The sequence below is a fragment of the Carcharodon carcharias genome, chromosome 1 (assembly GCF_017639515.1).
Source record: "Carcharodon carcharias isolate sCarCar2 chromosome 1, sCarCar2.pri, whole genome shotgun sequence".
Lineage (NCBI taxonomy): Eukaryota > Metazoa > Chordata > Chondrichthyes > Lamniformes > Lamnidae > Carcharodon > Carcharodon carcharias.
This window is the reverse complement of record NC_054467.1, coordinates 34499948-34519463: the sequence shown is the minus strand read 5'-3', so window position 1 is coordinate 34519463 and position 19516 is coordinate 34499948. Positions and strand designations below refer to the sequence as shown.

The 19516-nt window shown below is 41.9% G+C and overlaps 1 protein-coding gene across 1 annotated transcript in view; it reads left to right on the top strand.

Moving 5' to 3' along the window:
• Positions 1-19516, top strand: part of hspa4l (heat shock protein 4 like) — a 76931-nt gene that overhangs the window by 41724 nt on the left and 15691 nt on the right. The window contains exons 10-12 of the mRNA XM_041192200.1: positions 912-1015; positions 3066-3199; positions 17396-17604. Of these exons, the coding sequence (XP_041048134.1) occupies positions 912-1015; positions 3066-3199; positions 17396-17604 (447 nt within the window). The remainder of the gene's footprint in view (positions 1-911; positions 1016-3065; positions 3200-17395; positions 17605-19516) is intronic.

The window sequence follows — 19516 nt, the reverse complement described above, 5'->3', positions numbered from 1 at the left end:
TAATGACTACTGGTGGCATATGAAATAGGTGCAGAAGTAGACCATTCGGCCCCTTGAACCAGCTCTGCCATTCAATAAGACCTTGGCTGATCTGTTTGTGTTTTGAGTTCTACATGCCCATCTATCCCCGATAACCTTAGATTTTTGTTAGGCAAGGGAATCAGTCTACCTCTGCCTTAAAAATATTCAGTGACCCTGCTTCCACTACCTTCTGAGGCAGAGAGTTCCAAAGTTGCACAACCATCTGAGAGAAAAAAAATTCTCCTCATCTCTATCCTATAAGAGCAACCCCTAATTTTAAAACAGTGGCCCCTAGTTCTAGACTTGCCCACAAGAGGAAATGTCCTTTCCATTTCCACCTTATCAAGACCATTTAGGATCTTTTATACTTCAATAAGGTCACCCCTCACTCTTCTGAATGGCAGTGGAAACAAGCCCAGCCTGTCCAACCTTAACTCATAAGACAACCCAGTGATTCCAGATATCAATCTAGTAAACCTCCTCTGAACTGCTTCCCAATGCAATTACATCCTCCTTTAAGTAAGGAGACCAAAACTGCACACAGTATTCGAGATGTGGTCTCACCAATGCCCTGTAGAACTGAAGCATAGCATCCTTACTTTTATGTTCAGTTCCTTTCATAATAAAGGATAGCATTCTGTTAACCACCTTGATTACATGCTGTACCTGCATGCTAACTTCTGCACTTAGTGTAAAGGTTTATACACTTAACTTTTATAATATTTGCACAGGTTTTAAAATCAAGTTTGCATTCAGTTTAAATTGCATGTTACGTTTTAACAGTAGAGAATTGTTTTACAAACTTTTCATATAATACCTTTTAATGTAGATATAATTGAAAATTGTACTACCACGTTTATTTTTCTCTCCCCCACTACCCCCTTACCCAGTGTGCAATTCTTTCACCAGCATTTAAAGTACGTGAGTTTTCCATCACAGATGTAGTTCCTTTTCCAATCACTTTGAAATGGAAATCTGCAACTGAAGGGTTGGGGTAAGTAGTTCTGATATAAAGTACCTACCTGATGACATCTTTATCTGTGCCCCAAAGGAATTGTTGTAATCATTGCATCCTTTTCTTGTGTGGAGAGCAATATTTAAATGGAATACTGCTAGTATTGGAGGGGTTGGCATCGATTTTATATACCCTGCAGTGCAAGAAACTCTATTGATATCCTAGTTTATCTCCACCGTCATTCATCTGCCTCATGTTGGGTGACATAATATCACAGTGAGTTTGTGCTAATTATGTCAGCATTTCAAGATTCCCAACTAACTGTCTTTCTCATATAGGTGCAATTGCCTTGTTTAATTAGATTCTGGAGAAATTGTACAGAATGTGCATAGTAATTCTTGTATTTTTACAAACAGGAGAGAAAAGCAAACTGACCTTCTTTCCCCTTGCCAACTGTCTGTAAGCAGTAGGTGTTTTGGAATTATTTTTAAAGATGGCTGTGGTGTGTTTTCCTAGACCCTCAGTTTGTATAATCCAGTTGACTAATAAGTTGCAGCAAACACACATTATGACTAACCCAGAAGGTTGGTTTATTCATGTTCAAACACATGAAGGAGTGTTCACAACGTCTCACTGCACACACACAGTAAGGGGAGGATAGGAAAAAGAAGAAAGCTTTACAACCATGGATAGCAACAGTAAAAGAATCACAGAAATGAATATTAGTTCACGTGATTATCAGAGTTCATTGATGAGTTCTTTCACACAGGAGCTCAAGTTCAGCTGGCTGAAGATCAGAGTTGTAGAGTTCTCTTTACAGTTGGTGCTGATACCACAAGATGAAGTTGGTATACAGACTGGGTCAGTTCTGCAATTGATGGTAGGAAATCTTCCAGCACAGATAAGATTCAAGGAGCAGACTGTTATTCAGCCTCAAGTCCTGCTTCTTGGTGTTCACAGGTTGGATGTTTAACAACAGACTAGTGGTTTCTCACTTATCAAAGATTTCAAAATGGCTACTCAAGTCTTGTGACCTTTCTCCACAAAGGATTTCACCTAGTTTATCTAGTGCCTGGAATTGGCTTTGATTTCAGGAGTGATATTGTCCTGGCCATTGTCTTTTGAAAGAGTTGTCATCTATATTGAAGCCATTGTCTAGGCAGACCCTCTGATTCCCCTGAAGGGGTCAGCTTATCAAGGTGCAAATGATGTCCATTGACTCTTCAATGGTCCCGTTTTCAAATTGACCTGTACAATCCCAGGTGTTAGGTGAGTCTGTTAACAGTTCTGCAGACATAAAAAGTTTCAGTCTGTGAGTCCCCAGGTTTCATGATTATAATATCGTTACAATTGGGTGTGATGATGAGAGGAGGATTCTTTTTTTTTTCTCATAACTGCTGTGGGTAGCTCCCAGAACAAATGTCGAACCCTGTGGTCATGTGACTTGGAGCAGCCATCCCTTTTGGTTTGGCAGAAAGTCAATTTTTTAAAATAATACAGTTTTGATACGCAGTTTTCAATTTTTAATTTCCTATTGGCCTAATGTATTGCAGATAGTGCCACACGATCAATATATCATTTGCAACAGATCAGGCTCAGTGGACTACCTAATCCTTTCCTTGTCTCATTGTCTCATTCATATGTTATCATCCCTTGTCCTCCAAGGAAGATTGAATAAAGTGGCCATGTTGGAGCAAAAATCATCCAGCACCGTTCTCCAAAGTCATTACTTTCTACAAAAAAGAGCCTTTTGACCTGGACGTGTGTTACACTAATCCTTGGGAAATTTTATATCCTGATTCCAGAATAGCTGGGATAATTTACGCAGTGTGGGCGTATGACTTCTTTGGTGTGTAACAAGCTTTCCTTGGACTAACCTACAAGATTTTAAAAAACAAGGACATTTACACACATTCCTCTGCCAGGAGGTAGTTTGTTCCTTTTTCTGGAACATGATAAAATTGATAACCGAATGAGCAAACTGTTTAAAAATGTAACAATACCAGCAGATAACGTTTTGCAACAAAGTAATAGCATTAAATTGTTAGTCATCTTGTAGATTTGTTTCTGAATGTTTGAATTCTTTCAGAGAGTGTGAAGTTTTCAACAAAAATCATCCAGCACCGTTCTCCAAAGTCATTACTTTCTACAAAAAAGAGCCTTTTGACCTGGATGCATGTTACAGTAATCCTCGGGAAATTTTATATCCTGATTCCAGAATAGGTAGGATATTTTTTTCTGTTCAACCAAGGAAGTAATTGTTAAAACCAGTCTTTGTGCTTTTAATTTGTTAAATTAAGTGCACCCAGTCATGCATATGTGACCATAACTATAGCATCCTTATCAAATTTAATTGCCAGTAAAGCTCTCATGTTGTCCCAACTAATGCTATCATACTGCTTTGTTGCTTTGGGGAAAGGGAGAGCAAGGATGTGGATTGAAGAATGGTATAGAAAATCAGATCCCACATAATTTATGTAATGATTTAACCTTTAAATTATTTGTTCTAACTGCACTAATTTCCATTGGTTATGTTTTGAACAGAAGGTAGAAATGTAGGATGGTAATTTGGTGTCCCATATTTCCTTTCTGAATGGTGAATGTGCTCCAGAAATTATAGGTCTTGGCCTTCTCCATGGGGATTGATGCTTTGTTCCAGTATATGCTAAAAACACTAGAAACTGAACTGGATTAGACATATAAATATTGTGGCTTCAAGAACAGGTCAGAGGCTGGAAATCCTGCGGTGAGTAACTCACCTGTCTTCTCAAAGCCTGTCCACCATCTATATGGCAAAAGTCAGGAGTTTGATGGAATACTCTCCACTTGCCTGCATGAGTGCAGTTCCAACAACACTCAAGAAGCTTGGCACCGTCCAGGGCAAAGCAGCATACTTGATTGGCACCCCTTCCACAAACATTCACACCCACCCCACTGGCGAACAGTGGCAGCAGTGTGTACCATTACAAGATGCACTGTAGAAACTCACCAAGGCTCCTTAGGCAGCACCTTTCAAACCCACAACTGCTACCATCTAGAAGAACAAGGGCAGCAGAAACATGAGAACACCACCACCTGGAAGTTCCCTTCCAAGCCACTCACCATCCTGACTTTGAAATCTAATGCCATTGCTTCACTGTCACTGGGTCAAAATCCTGGAACTCACTCGCTAACAGCACTGTGGGTGTATTTACACCACAGGGACTGCAGCAGTTCAAGAAGGTAGCTCACCACCACCTCAAGGGACAATTAGAGATGGGCAATAAATGCTGGCCTAGACAGTGACACCCATATCCTGTAAATGAATTTTAAAAAGGATGTTCGTGGAGCTTTTTCATGTTAATAGCTTAATTGCCCATCACTATTTATGACAATGTCCACTGAAGACACAATTGCTGCTCCTGAGAACTTTGATGGTCACTCCTTGCAGCTGCTGCAGGTAGATTAGTGAGAGCAAGGTTGAGTGGGGTACTATTTCTATGTATTGGTTCACCAGCAGTTGAGTGGAATCTTCAAAACTCCTTTCTCCTGTCACTTTCACATTGGTGTTCATATTTAGTTGATATGTTTTCTCTTAATTTTTCAGTCACCCTTACAGTCAGCATTTGAATATTGTTCATCAAATTTTTCAGTGCTAGTCAGCCATTAAGGAACATTAGTGCTTTCAGTGGGCAAGTATCGAACAGACACCCTCAATTTTTGAGAGAACATTTTGCACTTGTGCTAAATATTAAAGATCAGAAAGATTCAGTGTTGTATATTTCCCTATGTACAGTAATTTTTCTGAACTGGCCAACAGTGGAATAAAATTAGCACATTACATTGATTTCATTCCTATTTTGCAACAAGTGACTTATCTTGAGCAGTCTGAAACCGAAGTATCATTCAACATGTTGTCAAGTTACTGCACCATATGGAAATAGCACATATTAAAATGTTAGAACTAGTATAATTGTCCATAAGACCATAAGACATAGGAACAGAAAATAGGCCTTTCGACCCATCGAGTCTGCTCCACCATTCAATCATGGCTGATAGGTTTCTCAACCCCATTCTCCTGCCTTCTCCCCGTAACCTTTGATCCTTACCAATCAAGAACCTATCTATCTCGGTCTTAAATACACTCAATGACCTGGCCTCCACAGCCTTTTGTGGCAATGAATTCCATAGATTCACCACTCTCTGGCTAAAGAAGTTTCTCCTCATCTCTGTTCTAAAAGGTCTTCCCTTTACTCTGAGGCTGTGCCCTCGGGTCCTAATCTCTCCAACTAATGGAAACATCTTCCCCACGTCCACTCTATCCCGGCCTTTCAGTATTCTGTAAGTTTCAATCAGATCCCCCCTCATCCTTCTAAACATCGAGTATAGACCCAGAGTCCTCAAACGTGCCTCATACGTTAAGCCTTTCATTCCTGGGATCATTCTTGTGAACCTCTTCTGGACCCTCTCCAGGACCAGAACATCCTTCCTGAGATACGGGGCCCAGAATTGCTCACAATATTCTAAGTGTGGTCTGACCAGAGCCTTTTAAAGCCTCAGCAACACATCCCTGCTTTTATATTCTAGTCCTCTCGAAATAAATGCCAACATTGCATTTGCCTTCCTAACTACCGACTCAACCTGCAAGTTAACCTTAAGAGAATCCTGGACTAGAACTCCCAAGTCCCTTTGCACTCCAGATTTCTGAATTCTCTCCCCATTTAGAAAATAGTCTATGCCTCAATTCTTCCTACCAAAGTGCATGACCTCACGCTTCCCCACATTGTATTCCATCTGCCACTTCTTTGCCCATTCTCCTAACCTGTCCAAATCCTTCTGCAGCCTCCCCGCCTCCTCAATACTACCTGTCCCTCCACCTATCTTTGTATCATCTGCAAACTTAGTCAGGATGCCCTCAGTTCCTTCATCTAGATCATTAATGTATAAAGTGAAAAGTTGTGGTCCCAAAACTGACCCCTGCGGAACTCCACTAGTCACTAGCCGCCATCCTGTGAAGGACCTCCTTATCCCCACTCTCTGCCTCCTGCCAGACAGCCAATCTTCTATCCATGCTAGTACCTTGCCTCTAACACCATGGGCTCTTATCTTACTGAGCAGCCTCCTGTGCGGCACCTTGTCAAAGGCCTTCTGGAAGTCCAAGTAGATAACGTCCATTGGCTCTCCTTCGTCTAACCTACTTGTTACCTCCTCAAAGAATTCTAACAGATTTGTCAGGCATGACCTCCCCTTGATGAAACCATGCTGACTTTGCCCTATTTTACCATGCACTTCCAAGTATTCTGAAATCTCATCCTTAATAATGGACTTTAAAATCTTACCAATGACCGAGGTCAGGCTAATTGGCCTGTAATTTTCCCCTCTTTTGCCTCACACCCTTCTTAAACAGGGGGATTACATTAGCGATTTTTCAGTCCTCTGGGACCCTCCCTGACTCCAGTGATTCCTGAAAGATCACCACTACGCCTCCACTATCTCTTCAGCTATCTCCTTCAGAACTCTGGGGTGTAATCCATCTGGCCCAGGCGATTTATCCACCTTCAGACCTTTCAGTTTTCCTAGCAGTTTCTCCTTGGTAATGGCCACTCTGCCCCCCGACTCTCTTGAATTTTGGGGATGTTACTCGTGTCTACCACTGTGAAGACTGACGCAAATTACCTATTCAGTTCCTCCACCATTTCTTTGTTCCCCACTACTACTTCTCCAGCGCCATTTTCCAGCAGCCCAATGTCCACTTTTGCCTCTCTCTTACCCTATATATATCTAAAAAAAACTTTTGCAATCTTCCTTTATATTACTGGCTAGTTTACCCTCATATTTAATTTTCTCCCTCCTTATTTCTTTTTTAGTTGTCCTCTGTTGGTCTTTGTAGGCTTCCCAATCCCCTGGTTTCCCACTGCTCTTCGCCGCATTGTATGCTTTCTCTTTAGCTTTTATGCTGTCCCTAACTTCCCTTGTCAGCCATGGTTGCCTCATGCTCCCTTTAGTATGCTTCTTCTTCCTAGGGATGAATTTTTGCTGTGTCTCCCAAATTACTCCCAGAAACTCCTGCCATTGCTGTTCCACTGTCTTTCCTGCTAGGCTCATCTCCCAGTCAATTCTGGCCAGCTCTCCCTCATGCCTCTGTAGTTGCCTTTATTCAACTGTAATACCATTACATCTGATTCCAGCTTTTTCCTCTCAAATTGCAGGGTAAATTCTATCATATTATGGTCACTTCCTCCTAAGGGTTCCTTCACCTTAAGCTCCTTTATCAAATCTGCCTCATTACACATCACTAAATCTAGAATTGCCTGTTCCCTAGTGGGCTGCACCACAAGCTGCTCCAAAAAGCCATCTTGTAGACATTCCACAAATTCCTTTTCTTGGGATCCACTACCGAACTGATTTTCCCAGTCTACCTGCATATTGAAATCCCCCAAGATCACTCTAACCTTGCCTTTCTTACACGTCTTTTCTATCTCCTGGTGTATCTTGTGCCCCACATCCTGACTATTGTTCGGAGGCCGGTACGTAACTCCCATTATGGTTTTTTTACCTTTGCGGTTCCTCAACTCTACCCACACAGATTCTACATCATCTGACCTTACGTCATTTCTTGCTATCGATTTAATTTCATTTCTTACTAACAAAGCAAGCCCACCCCCTCTGCCAACCTGCCTATATTTTCGATAGGATGTATATGCTTGGATATTTAGCTCCCAGTCCTCATCCCCTTGCAGCCATGTCTCCGTGATGCCCACCACATCATACCTGCCAATTTCAATCTGCGGCACAAGCTCATTTACCTTATTTCGTATACTGCGTGCATTCTGATAAAACACCTTCAGTCCTGTATTTCCCGTCCCCTTTCTCATTGTCATCCGTTTATCTGATGTGCTTGAAGTTAGATTCCTAGCCCTTTCCAAACACTCTGTCCTATTTTGTGTTCTGGGGACTTTAATAGCCTCTCCTGGGCTCTCCCTTCTTTTCAGTTTTTTCATAATTTTCCATGAAGTTCAATCCAACCCCCAAATGCTAACCTGCTGCTTTGTTTCCCATTAGTCATACTTCTTGGAGTTCCCCCCGCCCCCACTTTCTAGTTTAAAGTCCTGTTGACCACCCTATTTACACTTTTCGCTAGAACATTGGTCACAGGTCACTTCAGGTGGAGACCATCCCAATGGTACAGATCACTCCTGTTCCAATACTGATGCCAATGCCCCACGAAATGGAACCCCTCTTTCCCGCACCACTCCTTTAGCCACATATTTACTTCCCTTATTCTCGCATCCCAATGCCAATTTGCACGTGGCTCGGGTAGTAATCCGGAGATTATAACCCTTGAGGACCTGTTCTTTAATTTAGTTCCTAGTTCCAAAATGCTCTAACATTTTATAACCTTGATTAATTACCATCACTCCCATCCTAACCATGCTGGAGGAGGAAACTCCATGATACAGTTTCACTTGTTGCCCCAACTGAGAGTCTAGACAGCTTCCAAGCTATGTCACTACCCAGAGCAGATACTGAGTCTACAATTGTCTACATTGTCAATGTGATCAGGAGTAGGAACCATGGCTTTCCCCCTCTTCCTTCTCTACTTGGAATGTTAAGGCCAGTTCTAGTGCCCCTGCAAACACTTGGCTGATCTAAACATTACATTTAGAATCTTCTTGAACTGCACACTCTGCAATGCATTTACCCACTAAGCCATATGAATTTTTATAAAGTTTAGGGACATTTGAACTATATTCATACTTGAAACATCAAGTCAGTTAGAATTCTTAAATGACAAATGTCGCAAGTTTTATTTGTAATGTGCAACCCTATTTGCAAGTAGTGTATTGGAAAAGCATTTCAATTTATCCTGTCATCCCAGTGTAACTTAGGTATTGGCTTAGAACATGGGTGAAATCTTGATTTCAGCAAGGCTGCCTGGATTTCAGCAAGGCTGCCTGGAGAGATGCTGAACAAACCCCTTCCCCGCAGGAAATGGGGAGAGTAATTTTGGACAGCTGTAGCATAGCTTCTTGTGGACAATTTATAGCATAATATGAGATCTAATCAGTTGTCCACTATTTGTGCAAAATAATGTACACTATTAAGTGGGAAATGATCAACTCCAGGTCATTAAGCATGTGTAGATTAGTGCAGAAATCCTGAAGTGGTAATTTGTCACTTGGGGCTTCAACACAGGCTTTGGCATGGTCCCCGTCCCCAGATATGGCAATCATTGAAATCTGAGAATTTAAACTTTCCCACCTCCACGTTACAAGTTGAAACCCATTTTAAAAAGTTGCATCTTGTTGGATCAAATTTAATTGGGTTTTTGATGGCAATCTGATTAATAACATTTGAACAACAGAACTGACCCTGAAAAAATAATTTCAAAATTGGTTTGCTGTTAAATGATTAGAAGGTTTTTTAAGCTACATTTTTGACAAATTTTAAAAGTTTTTTTCAGAATATTATGGCTTCGAACTTCACACCATGTGTGTCCCAATCTTTGATTTGCTGTATGTAAAATAAATAATTAAGTAAATTAGTGATTTTCTTTTGGTGCTTTTAGTTTAGTTTGGAATTCTGTGAAAATCCTTCAATTTGGTTGGCTACTTAGGTGACCTGATGGTATCACTCCAGGTCCACTCTGCGAATGTCCAGTAAAGAATACTCCAACCAGTGCACAATAATAGAGGTGGAGTTCTCACAAGAGATCACTAAAGCTTGCTTTGCCGTTGACCACAAAATCTGGCCCAAAAAATTAATAGGGATTGTGATGACTGAGCAGTTGGTAAAACTGAGTTATTTAAAAATCCCAGAGGAAAACTTTAAATAACTGACATAACCTATATTTTAAGTGCTATGATTGAAATGCAACTCTAAATCCAGGAATCAGACCACCAGTTCTCGAGGACTTACATTAAGCTAAATCACAGAATCACAGTGCAGAAGAGGCCATTTGGCCCATCAAGTCTGCACCAACACATGAGAAACACCTGACTTACCTACCTAATCCCATTTACCAGCACTTGGCCCATAGCCTTGAATGTTATGATGTGCCGAGTGCTCGTCCCAGGTACTTTTTAAAGGATGTGAGGCAACCTGCCTCTACCACCCTCCCAAGCAGTGCATTCCAGACCATCACCAACCTCTGGGTAAAAAGGTTTTTCCTCACATCCCCCCAAACCTCCTGCCCCTCACCTTGAACTTATGCCCCCTCATGACTGACCCTTCAACTAAGGGGAACAGCTGCTCCCGATCCACCCTGTCCATGCCCCTCATAATCTTGTACACCTCAATCAGGTCGCCCCTCAGTCTTCTCTGCTACAATGAAAACAGCCCAAGTCAACCCAACCTCTCTTCATAACTTAAATGTTTCATCGCAGGCAACATCCTGGTGATTCTCCTCTGCACCCGCTCCAGTGCAATCACATCCTTTCTATAATGTGGCGACCAGAACTGCATACAGTACTCCAGCTGTGGCCTCACTAAGGTTCTATACAACACCAACATGACCTCCCTACTTTTGTAATCTATGCCTCAGTTGATAAAGACAAGTGTCCCATATGCCTTTTTCACCACCCCACTAAAATGCCCCTCTGCCTCCAGAGATCTATGGACACACACGCCAAGGTCCCTTTGTTCCTCAGAATTTCCTATGTCATGCCGTTCCGTTCATTGAATACTTCCTTGGCAAATTACTCCTTCCAAAGTGTATCATCTCACACTTCTCAGGGTTAAATTCCATCTGCCACTTATCTGCCCATTTGACCATCCTGTCTATATCTTCCTATAGCCCAAGACACTCAACCTCACTGTTAACCACCCGGCCAATCTTTGTGTCGTCGGCAAACTTACTAATCCTACCCCCACATAGTCATCTATGTCATTTATATAAATGACAAATAATAGGAGACCGAGCGCAGACCCCTGTGGTACGCCACTGGACACTGGCTTCCAGTCACTAAAGCATTCTTCTGTCATCACCCTCTGCCTCCTACAACTAAGCCAGTTTTGAATCCACCTTATCAAATTACCCTGTATCCCATGTGCCTTCTTTATAAGTCTACCATGTGGGACCTTGTCAAAGGCTTTGCTGAAATCCATATAAACTACATCAACTGCACTACCCTCATCCACACACCTGGTCACCTCCTCAAAAAATTCAATCAAATTTGTTAGGCATGACCTCCCTCTGACAAAGCCATGCTGACTATCCCTGATTAAACCTTGCCTCTCCAAGTGGAGATAGATACTGTCCTTCAGAACTTTCTCCATTCGTTTCCCTACCACTGACGTGAGACTCACTGACCTGTAGTTCCCTGGCTTATCTCTACAACTCTTCTTAAATAGCGGAACCACATTAGCTGTTCTCCGGTCCTCGGGCACCTCCCCCGTAGCCAGAAAGGAATTAAAAGTTTAGGTCAGAGCCCCTGCAATCTCCTCCCTTGCCTCTCTCAGCAGTCTGGGACACAAATCTTCTGGACCTGGAGATTCATCCACTTTTAAGCCTGCCAGCACCTCCAATACCTTGTCACTCCCTATATCAATTTGCTTAAGAACCTCGCAGTCTCTCCCCGAATTCAATACCTTCATCCTCATTCTCTTGGGTGAAGACGGATATGAAGTATTCAACACTCTAGCGATGTCCCCTGGCTCCACCCATCGATTGCCCTCTTGGTCCCTTATGGGCCTTACTCTTTCCCTGGTTATCCTCTTCCCATTGATATACTTATAGAATATCTTGGGATTTTCCCTACTTTTACCAGCCAGAGCTTTCTCATATCCCCTCTTTGTTCTCCTAATTGCTTTCTTAAGCTGCACCCTGCACTTTCTGTACTCCACTAATGCCTCTGCTGATTTGCTTCCCTTGTACCTGCTAAAAGCCTCTCTTTTTCTTCTCATCGTAACCTGAATATCTTTGGTCATCCATGGTTCTCTGGGCTTGTTACTCCTTCCTATCACCCCAAAGGGAGCATGTTGGGCCTGTATCCTCTCCATTTCCTTTTTGAACACTGTTCCTCTGTAGATTTCCCCGCAAGTAACTGTTCCCAGTCGACATGGGCCAGATCCTGCTTTATTTTACTAAAATCCACTCTCCCCCCCCCAATCCAAAACATCTTTTTGCAACTTGTCAATTTCTTTGTCCATTACATACTTAAACTGTACTATGTTGTGGTTGCTATCGCTAAAATGCTCACCCACCACCACCTTAGCCACCTGTCCAGCTTTATTCCCCAGAATTAGGTCCAGCACTGCACCATCCCTTGTTGGACCCTCTACATATTGACCTAAAAAGTTCTCTGTACACATTTCAAGAAATCCACTCCATCCAAGCCCTTAATACTATACAGAAACAGAATTACCTGGAAAAACTCAGCAGGTCTGGCAGCATTGGCGGAGAAGAAAAGAGTTGACGTTTCGAGTCCTCATGACCCTTCGACAGAACTTGAGTTCGAGTCCAAGAAAGAGTTGAAATATAAGCTGGTTTAAGGTGTGGGTGGGTGGTGGTGGTTGGGGGGTGGGGGGGGTGGCGGGGAGAGAAGTGGAGGGGGTTGGTGTGGTTGTAGGGACAAACAAGCAGTGATAGAAGCAGATCATCAGATCAGCAAAAGATGTCACCAACAATAGAACAAAAGAACACATAGGTGTTAAAGTTGGTGATATTATCTAAACGAATGTGCTAATTAAGAATGTATGGTAGGGCACTCAAGGTATAGCTCTAGTGGGGGTGGGGAGAGCATAAAAGATTTAAAAATATTTAAAAATAATGGAAATAGGTGGGAAAAGAAAAATCTATATAATTTATTGGAAAAAAACAAAAGGAAGGGGGAAACAGAAACGGGGTGGGGATGGGGGAGGGAGCTCAAGACCTAAAGTTGTTGAATTCAATATTCAGTCCGGAAGGCTGTAAAGTGCCTAGTCGGAAGATGAGGTGTTGTTCCTCCAGTTTGCGTTGGGCTTCACTGGAACAATGCAGCAAGCCAAGGACAGACATGTGGGCAAGAGAGCAGGGTGGAGTGTTAAAATGGCAAGTGACAGGGAGGTTTGGGTCATTCTTGCGGACAGACCGCAGGTGTTCTGCAAAGCGGTCGCCCAGTTTACGTTTGGTCTTAATACTATGTCTATCCCAATTAATGTTGGGAAATTTGAAATCACCTAATATAATTACCCTATATGAAATATTTTATTAATTTACACAGGTTAAAATATATATATACATGGCTACAAATTACTACTATCTTAACTTTTAACAAGTTCCCAAACTAATCTCCATTAAGGCAACAGCAACCCAATTCCTTAACCTGACACCAGCAAAGCATTTTCACCTTATGAGTTAAAAATGAGGTTCTTTTCACTCTGGTTCCTGTGGAGATGGTTGGAGGCTTACAACTGCTGTTATCCTACATTGCCTCTGCCCTACAAACACAAAACTGCTGAAGTTATACCTAGCATCGCTCATTGAATGTAAATTCTCATTGTATCACCAACCTCTTTGAACTCTACCTTTAAACAGTTCATAGTACCAATTTTATTAGTAATATAAACATATTGCTTGTATTTGCTAGCTAGGTGGTAGTTTTCACCCCACTCCTTGAATGCTCTATTCAAAAATGCAAATACACTCTATCTCTCTTACATATCAAAAAGAGTACACGTCAAAGCACCCAGACTGGCTGGCTTTAATCCTCTATTTTAAAAGAAAAATGTTTTCCAATAATACTATGTACATTAATAGCTTCATGACAGGGACACACAAGAAATCACTTTTTGTCTTCAATTTTTTGTTTTGTATGCATTAAAGGCATTTTAAAGATTAACATTCAATATAAATGTGACAACTGGAACAAAGCAATTCATATAATTTTGGGCTGTGTTACCTGAAAAGCAATATTTGCTGGTGTTGCGCTTCGATCCAGATGAATACTTGTCTAAGTACATTGAGTGTTATTGCCAGTATAAGGATTCTGCATGATGCTGTCTCTGCACATTTGAGCTTACAAGGTCATTTTGGAAACCATATCATCCCACAACTAACAGATCAGATCTAAAGTCTGCAGTCCTGCCACATCCAGCTGTAAATGGCGGTGGATGATTAAACAACTAACAAGAGGAGGAGGCTCCACAAATATACCCATCCTCAATGGGGCTGTCCAGCACATAAGTCCAAAAGACCAGGCTGAAGCATTTGCAACTATCTTCACCCAGGAGTGTCAGGTGGCTGATCCATTTTGGCCGCCCCCTGAAGTCCCCAACTTCACAAATGGCCAGTCTTCAGCCACTTTGATTCACTCCACATGATAACCAGTGCCTTCAACCGTTTATTGATATGTAAAAGTCATAGGCCCTGAAAACATTCCAGAAATACAAACATATGAATAAGGGCAGAAGTAGGCCATTTGGTCCCTTGAGCCTGCTCCACCATTCAGTAAGATCATGGCTGATCTGTTTGTTTCAAGTTCCACATTCCCATCTACCCCGATAACCTTAGATTCTTGTTAAGCAAGTGAATCAATCTATCTCTGCCTTAAAAATATTCAATGACCCCACCTCCACCACCTTCGGAGGCAGAAAGTTCCAAAGTCGCACAACCCTCAGAAAAAAATTCTCCTTATCTCTGTCCTATTAGGATGACCCCTAATTTTAAAAAGTGCCCCCTAGTTCTAGACTCTCCCATAAAAGGAAACATCCTTTCCACGTCCACCTTGTCAAGACCATTCAGGATCTCTTATACTTCAATCAAGTCACCCCTCACTCTTATAAACTCCAGTGGAACCAAGCACAGCCTGTCCAAGCTATCCTCATAAGACAACCTGCTCCAGAACTAGCTGTATCCCTCATCAAACTGTTCAGTACGGTGACAACACTGGCATCTACCCAGTAATGTGGAAAATTGTTGAGGTATGTCCTGTCCACAAAGGACAACAAACCCAGCCAATAACTGCCCCAGTCTACTTGATCGCCAGCAAAGTGATGGAAAGTGTTGTCAACAGTGCTATCAAGTGACACTAATTCAGCAATTACCTGCTCACTGATGCTCAGTTGTGTTCCACCAGGGTCACTCAGCTGACCTCATTACAGCTTTGCTCCAAACAGGAACAAAAGAGCTGAATTCCAGAGGTGAAATGAGTGATTGCCCTTGACACCAAGGCTGCATTTGACAATGTGGAGTATCAAGGAACCCTAGCAAAACTGAAGTCAGTGGAAATCGGGGAAAACTCTCCACTGGTTGGGGGTCATACCTAGCACAGAGTAAGATGTTTGTGGTAGTTGGAGGTCAATCAGTTCAACCCCAGCATGTCGCTGCAGGAGTTTCTCAATGTAGTTCTCAGCCCAACCGTCTTCAGCTGCTTCATCAATGATCTTCCCTCCATCATAAGGTCAGAAGTGGGGATGATTGTGCAGTCATCAGCATTATTCAGCACCATTCGCGACTGCTCAGATACTGAAGCAGTCCGTATCCTTTTGCAGCAAGACCTGGACAACATTCAGTCTTGTAACTGGCAAGTAACATTTGCACCGCACAAGTGCCAGGCAGTGACCACCTCCCCATGACATTCAGTGACATTACCGTCACTCAGTCCCCCACCATTAACATCCTAGGGGTTACCATTGACCAGAAACTGAACTGGACCAGCTATATAAGTACTGTGGCTACAAGAATAGGTTAAATGCTGGGAATTCTGTGGTGAATAATTGCTTACAGGATGCGGATATCGCTGGCTAGACCAGCATTTATTGCTCATCCTGGATGGCCTTCGAGGCAGTGGTGAGCTGCCTTCTTGAACCTCTGCAGATCATGTGTTGAAGGAACACCCACAGTGCTGTTCAGGAGTTCCTGGATTTTGACCCAACAACAGTGAAGGAACAGTAATATAATTAAGACAAGATGTGTGTGTGGCTTGGAGGGAAAGTTGCAGATGGTGGTGTTCCCTCCTGACTCAGGATTTGCTGCCTGACCACCATCTGCAAGGCACAAGTCAGGAGTGTGATGGGATACTCTCCACTCGGCTGGATGAGTGCAGCTCTGACAACACTCGAGAAGCTCGATTACCTCCCAGGAAAAAGCAACTTCTTGATTGGCACCCCATCTACCACCTTCAACTTTCACTCCCTCCACCACAGACACAGTGGCAGCAGTGCATACCATCTATAAGATGTGTTGCAGCAGTTCGTGGCTCCTGCAACAGCATGTTCCAAACTTAGAACCTCTACCACCTAGAAGGATAAGGGCAGCAGGTACATAGGAACACCACCACGTGCATGTTCCCCTCCAAGCCACACACCATCCTGACTTAGTTATCACTGTTCCTTCAATGTTGTTGGGTCAAAATCCAGGAACTCCCTCCCTAACAGCACTGTGGGTGTTTCTACAACACATGGAGTGTAATAGTTCAAGAAGGCAGCTCACTACCACCATGAGGGCCATTTGGGATGGGCAATAAATGCTGGTCTTGCCAGCGACACCTGCATCCCATGAACAAATAAATTTTAAAAAACTAATGTACCTGAATGGTTGAAGCAATAAACATTAGTGCCTCTGCAGCAAATGGGAGCCATGCAAAATCATGTTGTGATATTTCTCAATGAAGAAACAATATTTTAGCTGCAGTCTTTTGACAAAGATGAGTATTTTAAGGGAAATTATTTACCTTTTTTCCACCAGTCCCATCATCTATCTGAAGTAATTAGTCTTCTAAATAAGGTATTTTTCCACAGCCGCTGAGTACCCTGCAGTAGCATGATGATTTTTCATGTATAGTCATAGACAGTAAATGCCAGTGGGCTGTTTGACCACAAAAACGTCATAGTTGAATCCAAACAAACCTGTCCTTAATTGACCTCTACAAACATGCCCTTCCAGCAGGGGTCACTGGATCAAGATGAGGATTGCAAAATTTTTTTATTTCTTCCTTACCCAAACACTGCACTGCAGCTAACCTTGGATTCCCCCACCTCAACTACCACTTTAGCTAGCATCAGTTAGTCAGCAGAGAGTAAAAATGAAACCTAGAACTTTCCTGGTTTGTAATCCTTGGGCGCTTATTGTCTCAATCAGCTGATAGTTTGTATTACATAAAAGTTCTAGCCTGGATTCCTACTATTGATTTCGGTATTATTAGTCATCTCCATGTACAGGAAGCTTGAACTTCTCTCAAAGATTATGGATTAACAATACTTATGGAGGTATTTAACAAATAAAACATTCAAATATTGCAAATAATTGGTATCGCACCATTTTTGCGTAGCTGTTAGAGGCTGTTGTTTCATTTTATATAGCTATTTTTGTACTGTAGCCATTTGTAACTTTTCCAAATTGTCAATTATGGTTTTCAGCCAATTCTGGGACAGATATTTTGGAGAATGAAAATGGATTATTCCATAAGTAACCTCTGTAGTGCTTTATTTAATTAAAATACAACTTGTGTTTTGAATCAGGTCGGTTTACTATTCAAAATGTGGTTCCTCAAAATGATGGTGAAAGTTCAAAAATCAAAGTCAAAGTTAGAGTCAATATCCATGGTATTTTCAATGTGTCCAGTGCATCACTGATTGAGAAACCGAGACCAGAGGTTGGTCAGGAAGATGTTCCAATGGAAACAGGCCACTCATCTCGGGGCACAGCAAATGCAAAAATGGATGATCAGGTATAGTATACAAAATAGTTGGTGTCAAGGCCAAAGGTGTATCTTTTTCGAAGCTTTCTAAACTTTCCAAATTCTGACGCACTCTTTGCTGTCATTTTGGTGTTTTGTTCCCTGAAATCTCTCGATCAAGTAGAAACCCATTTAAACAAATTGTTGCAGTGACCCTTGCACTTTTTTGGTGTTACATACTTTAAAGTTAAAATTATCTGCACTAATAGGTTACTCAGTCTCACTTGAATATCTGTCTCTCTTTCTCTAGGTTATGCCTCAGTACTCCCCAAATATTTGGCAGCAGCATATTCCCAATGGGGGGGTTATCATAGCTGACTTGATTTTGTTCTGCTGTCATCATCTGATGCGCATGTGCAGCTCTAGTACACATCGCTTGGATAGTGATGGGCTGTATTTTCCTACTTTTCCCTAATTCAGAAGCATTGAAGCCAATTATAGTGCCCCTACCTCCAACCACAGCACAGACCAGGAGAATGGACATAGTCTCCAGTTCCAAGCTGATGCATTTGGATATCTGTTGTATATTGTGCATGAAACAAAAGCAACATGTTTGAACAATTGTTGGGGCTGCAGGCTGACAAATCCCCAAGTCCAGGTGGATTTCACCCTAAGGTCTTGAAAGAAGTGGCTAGTGAGATAGTTGATGCACTGATTTTAATTTTCCAAAATTCCCTAGATTCGGGGAAGGTTCCATTAGTTTAGAAAATAGCAAATGTAACTCCTTTATTCAAAAAGGGAGGGAGACAGAAAGAAGGAACTTATAGGCCAGTTAGCCTAACATCTGTCATAGGGAAAATGTTAGAAGCTATTATTAAAGTTTTTATAGCAGGGCACTTCAAAAAATTTAAGGCAATCAAGCAGAGTCAACATGGTTTTGTAAAAGGGAAATCATGTTTAACCAAGTTTTTGGAGTTCTTTGAAGGAGTCACATGTGCTGTGGATAAAGGGAAACCAGTGGATGCACTGTACTTAGATTCCCAGAAGTCATTTGATAAAGTTCCACATCAAAGGTTATTGCAGAAATAAAAGTTCTGTAGTGGGTAACATATTGGCATGGATAGAAGATTGGCTCACTAACAGGAAGCAGAGAGTTGGCATAAATGGGTCATTTTCTGGTTGGCAGGATGTGATGAGTGGTGTGCCACAGGGATCAGTGCTGGGGCCTCAACTTCTTACAATTTATATAAAAATCTTGGATGAAGGGGCTGAAGGAATGGTGGTTAAATTTGCTGATGACACAAAGATAGGTAGGAAAGTAAATTGCGAAGACAACGTAAGGAGGCTGCAAAGTGACACATAGGTTAAGTGAGTAGGCAATGTTCTAGAAAATGTGAAATTATTCATTTTGGCAGGAAGAATAAAAAAGATTATCTAAATAGTGAGAGATTGCAGAGCTCTGAGATTCAGTGGAATTTGGGTGTCCTAGTGCATGAATCACAAAAGGTTAGTATGCAGGTGCAGCAGGAAATTAGGAAAGCTGATAGAATGTTATCATTTGTTGTAAGGGAAATTGATTACAAAAGTAGGGAGATTATGCTTCTGTTGGACAGGGCATTGACCACATCTGGAGTATCGTGTACAGTACTAGTCTTCTTATTTAAAGAAAGATGTAACTGCGTTAGAAGCAGCTCAAAGAAGGTTTACTAGACTAATACCAGGAATGGACGGGTTATCTTATGAGAACAGGCTGGACGTGTTAGGCTTGTATTCACTGGAGTTTAGAAGAGTAAGAGGCAACTTGATTGAAACCTTTAAGATCCTGTGGGGTGTTGACGGTGCATGTAGAGAGGATGCTTCCTCTTGTGGGAGAATCTAGAACTAGGGGTTACTGTTTAAAAGTAGGGGACCACTCATTTAAGACAGATGAGAAATTTTTTCTGAGGGTTCTGAGTCTTTGGAA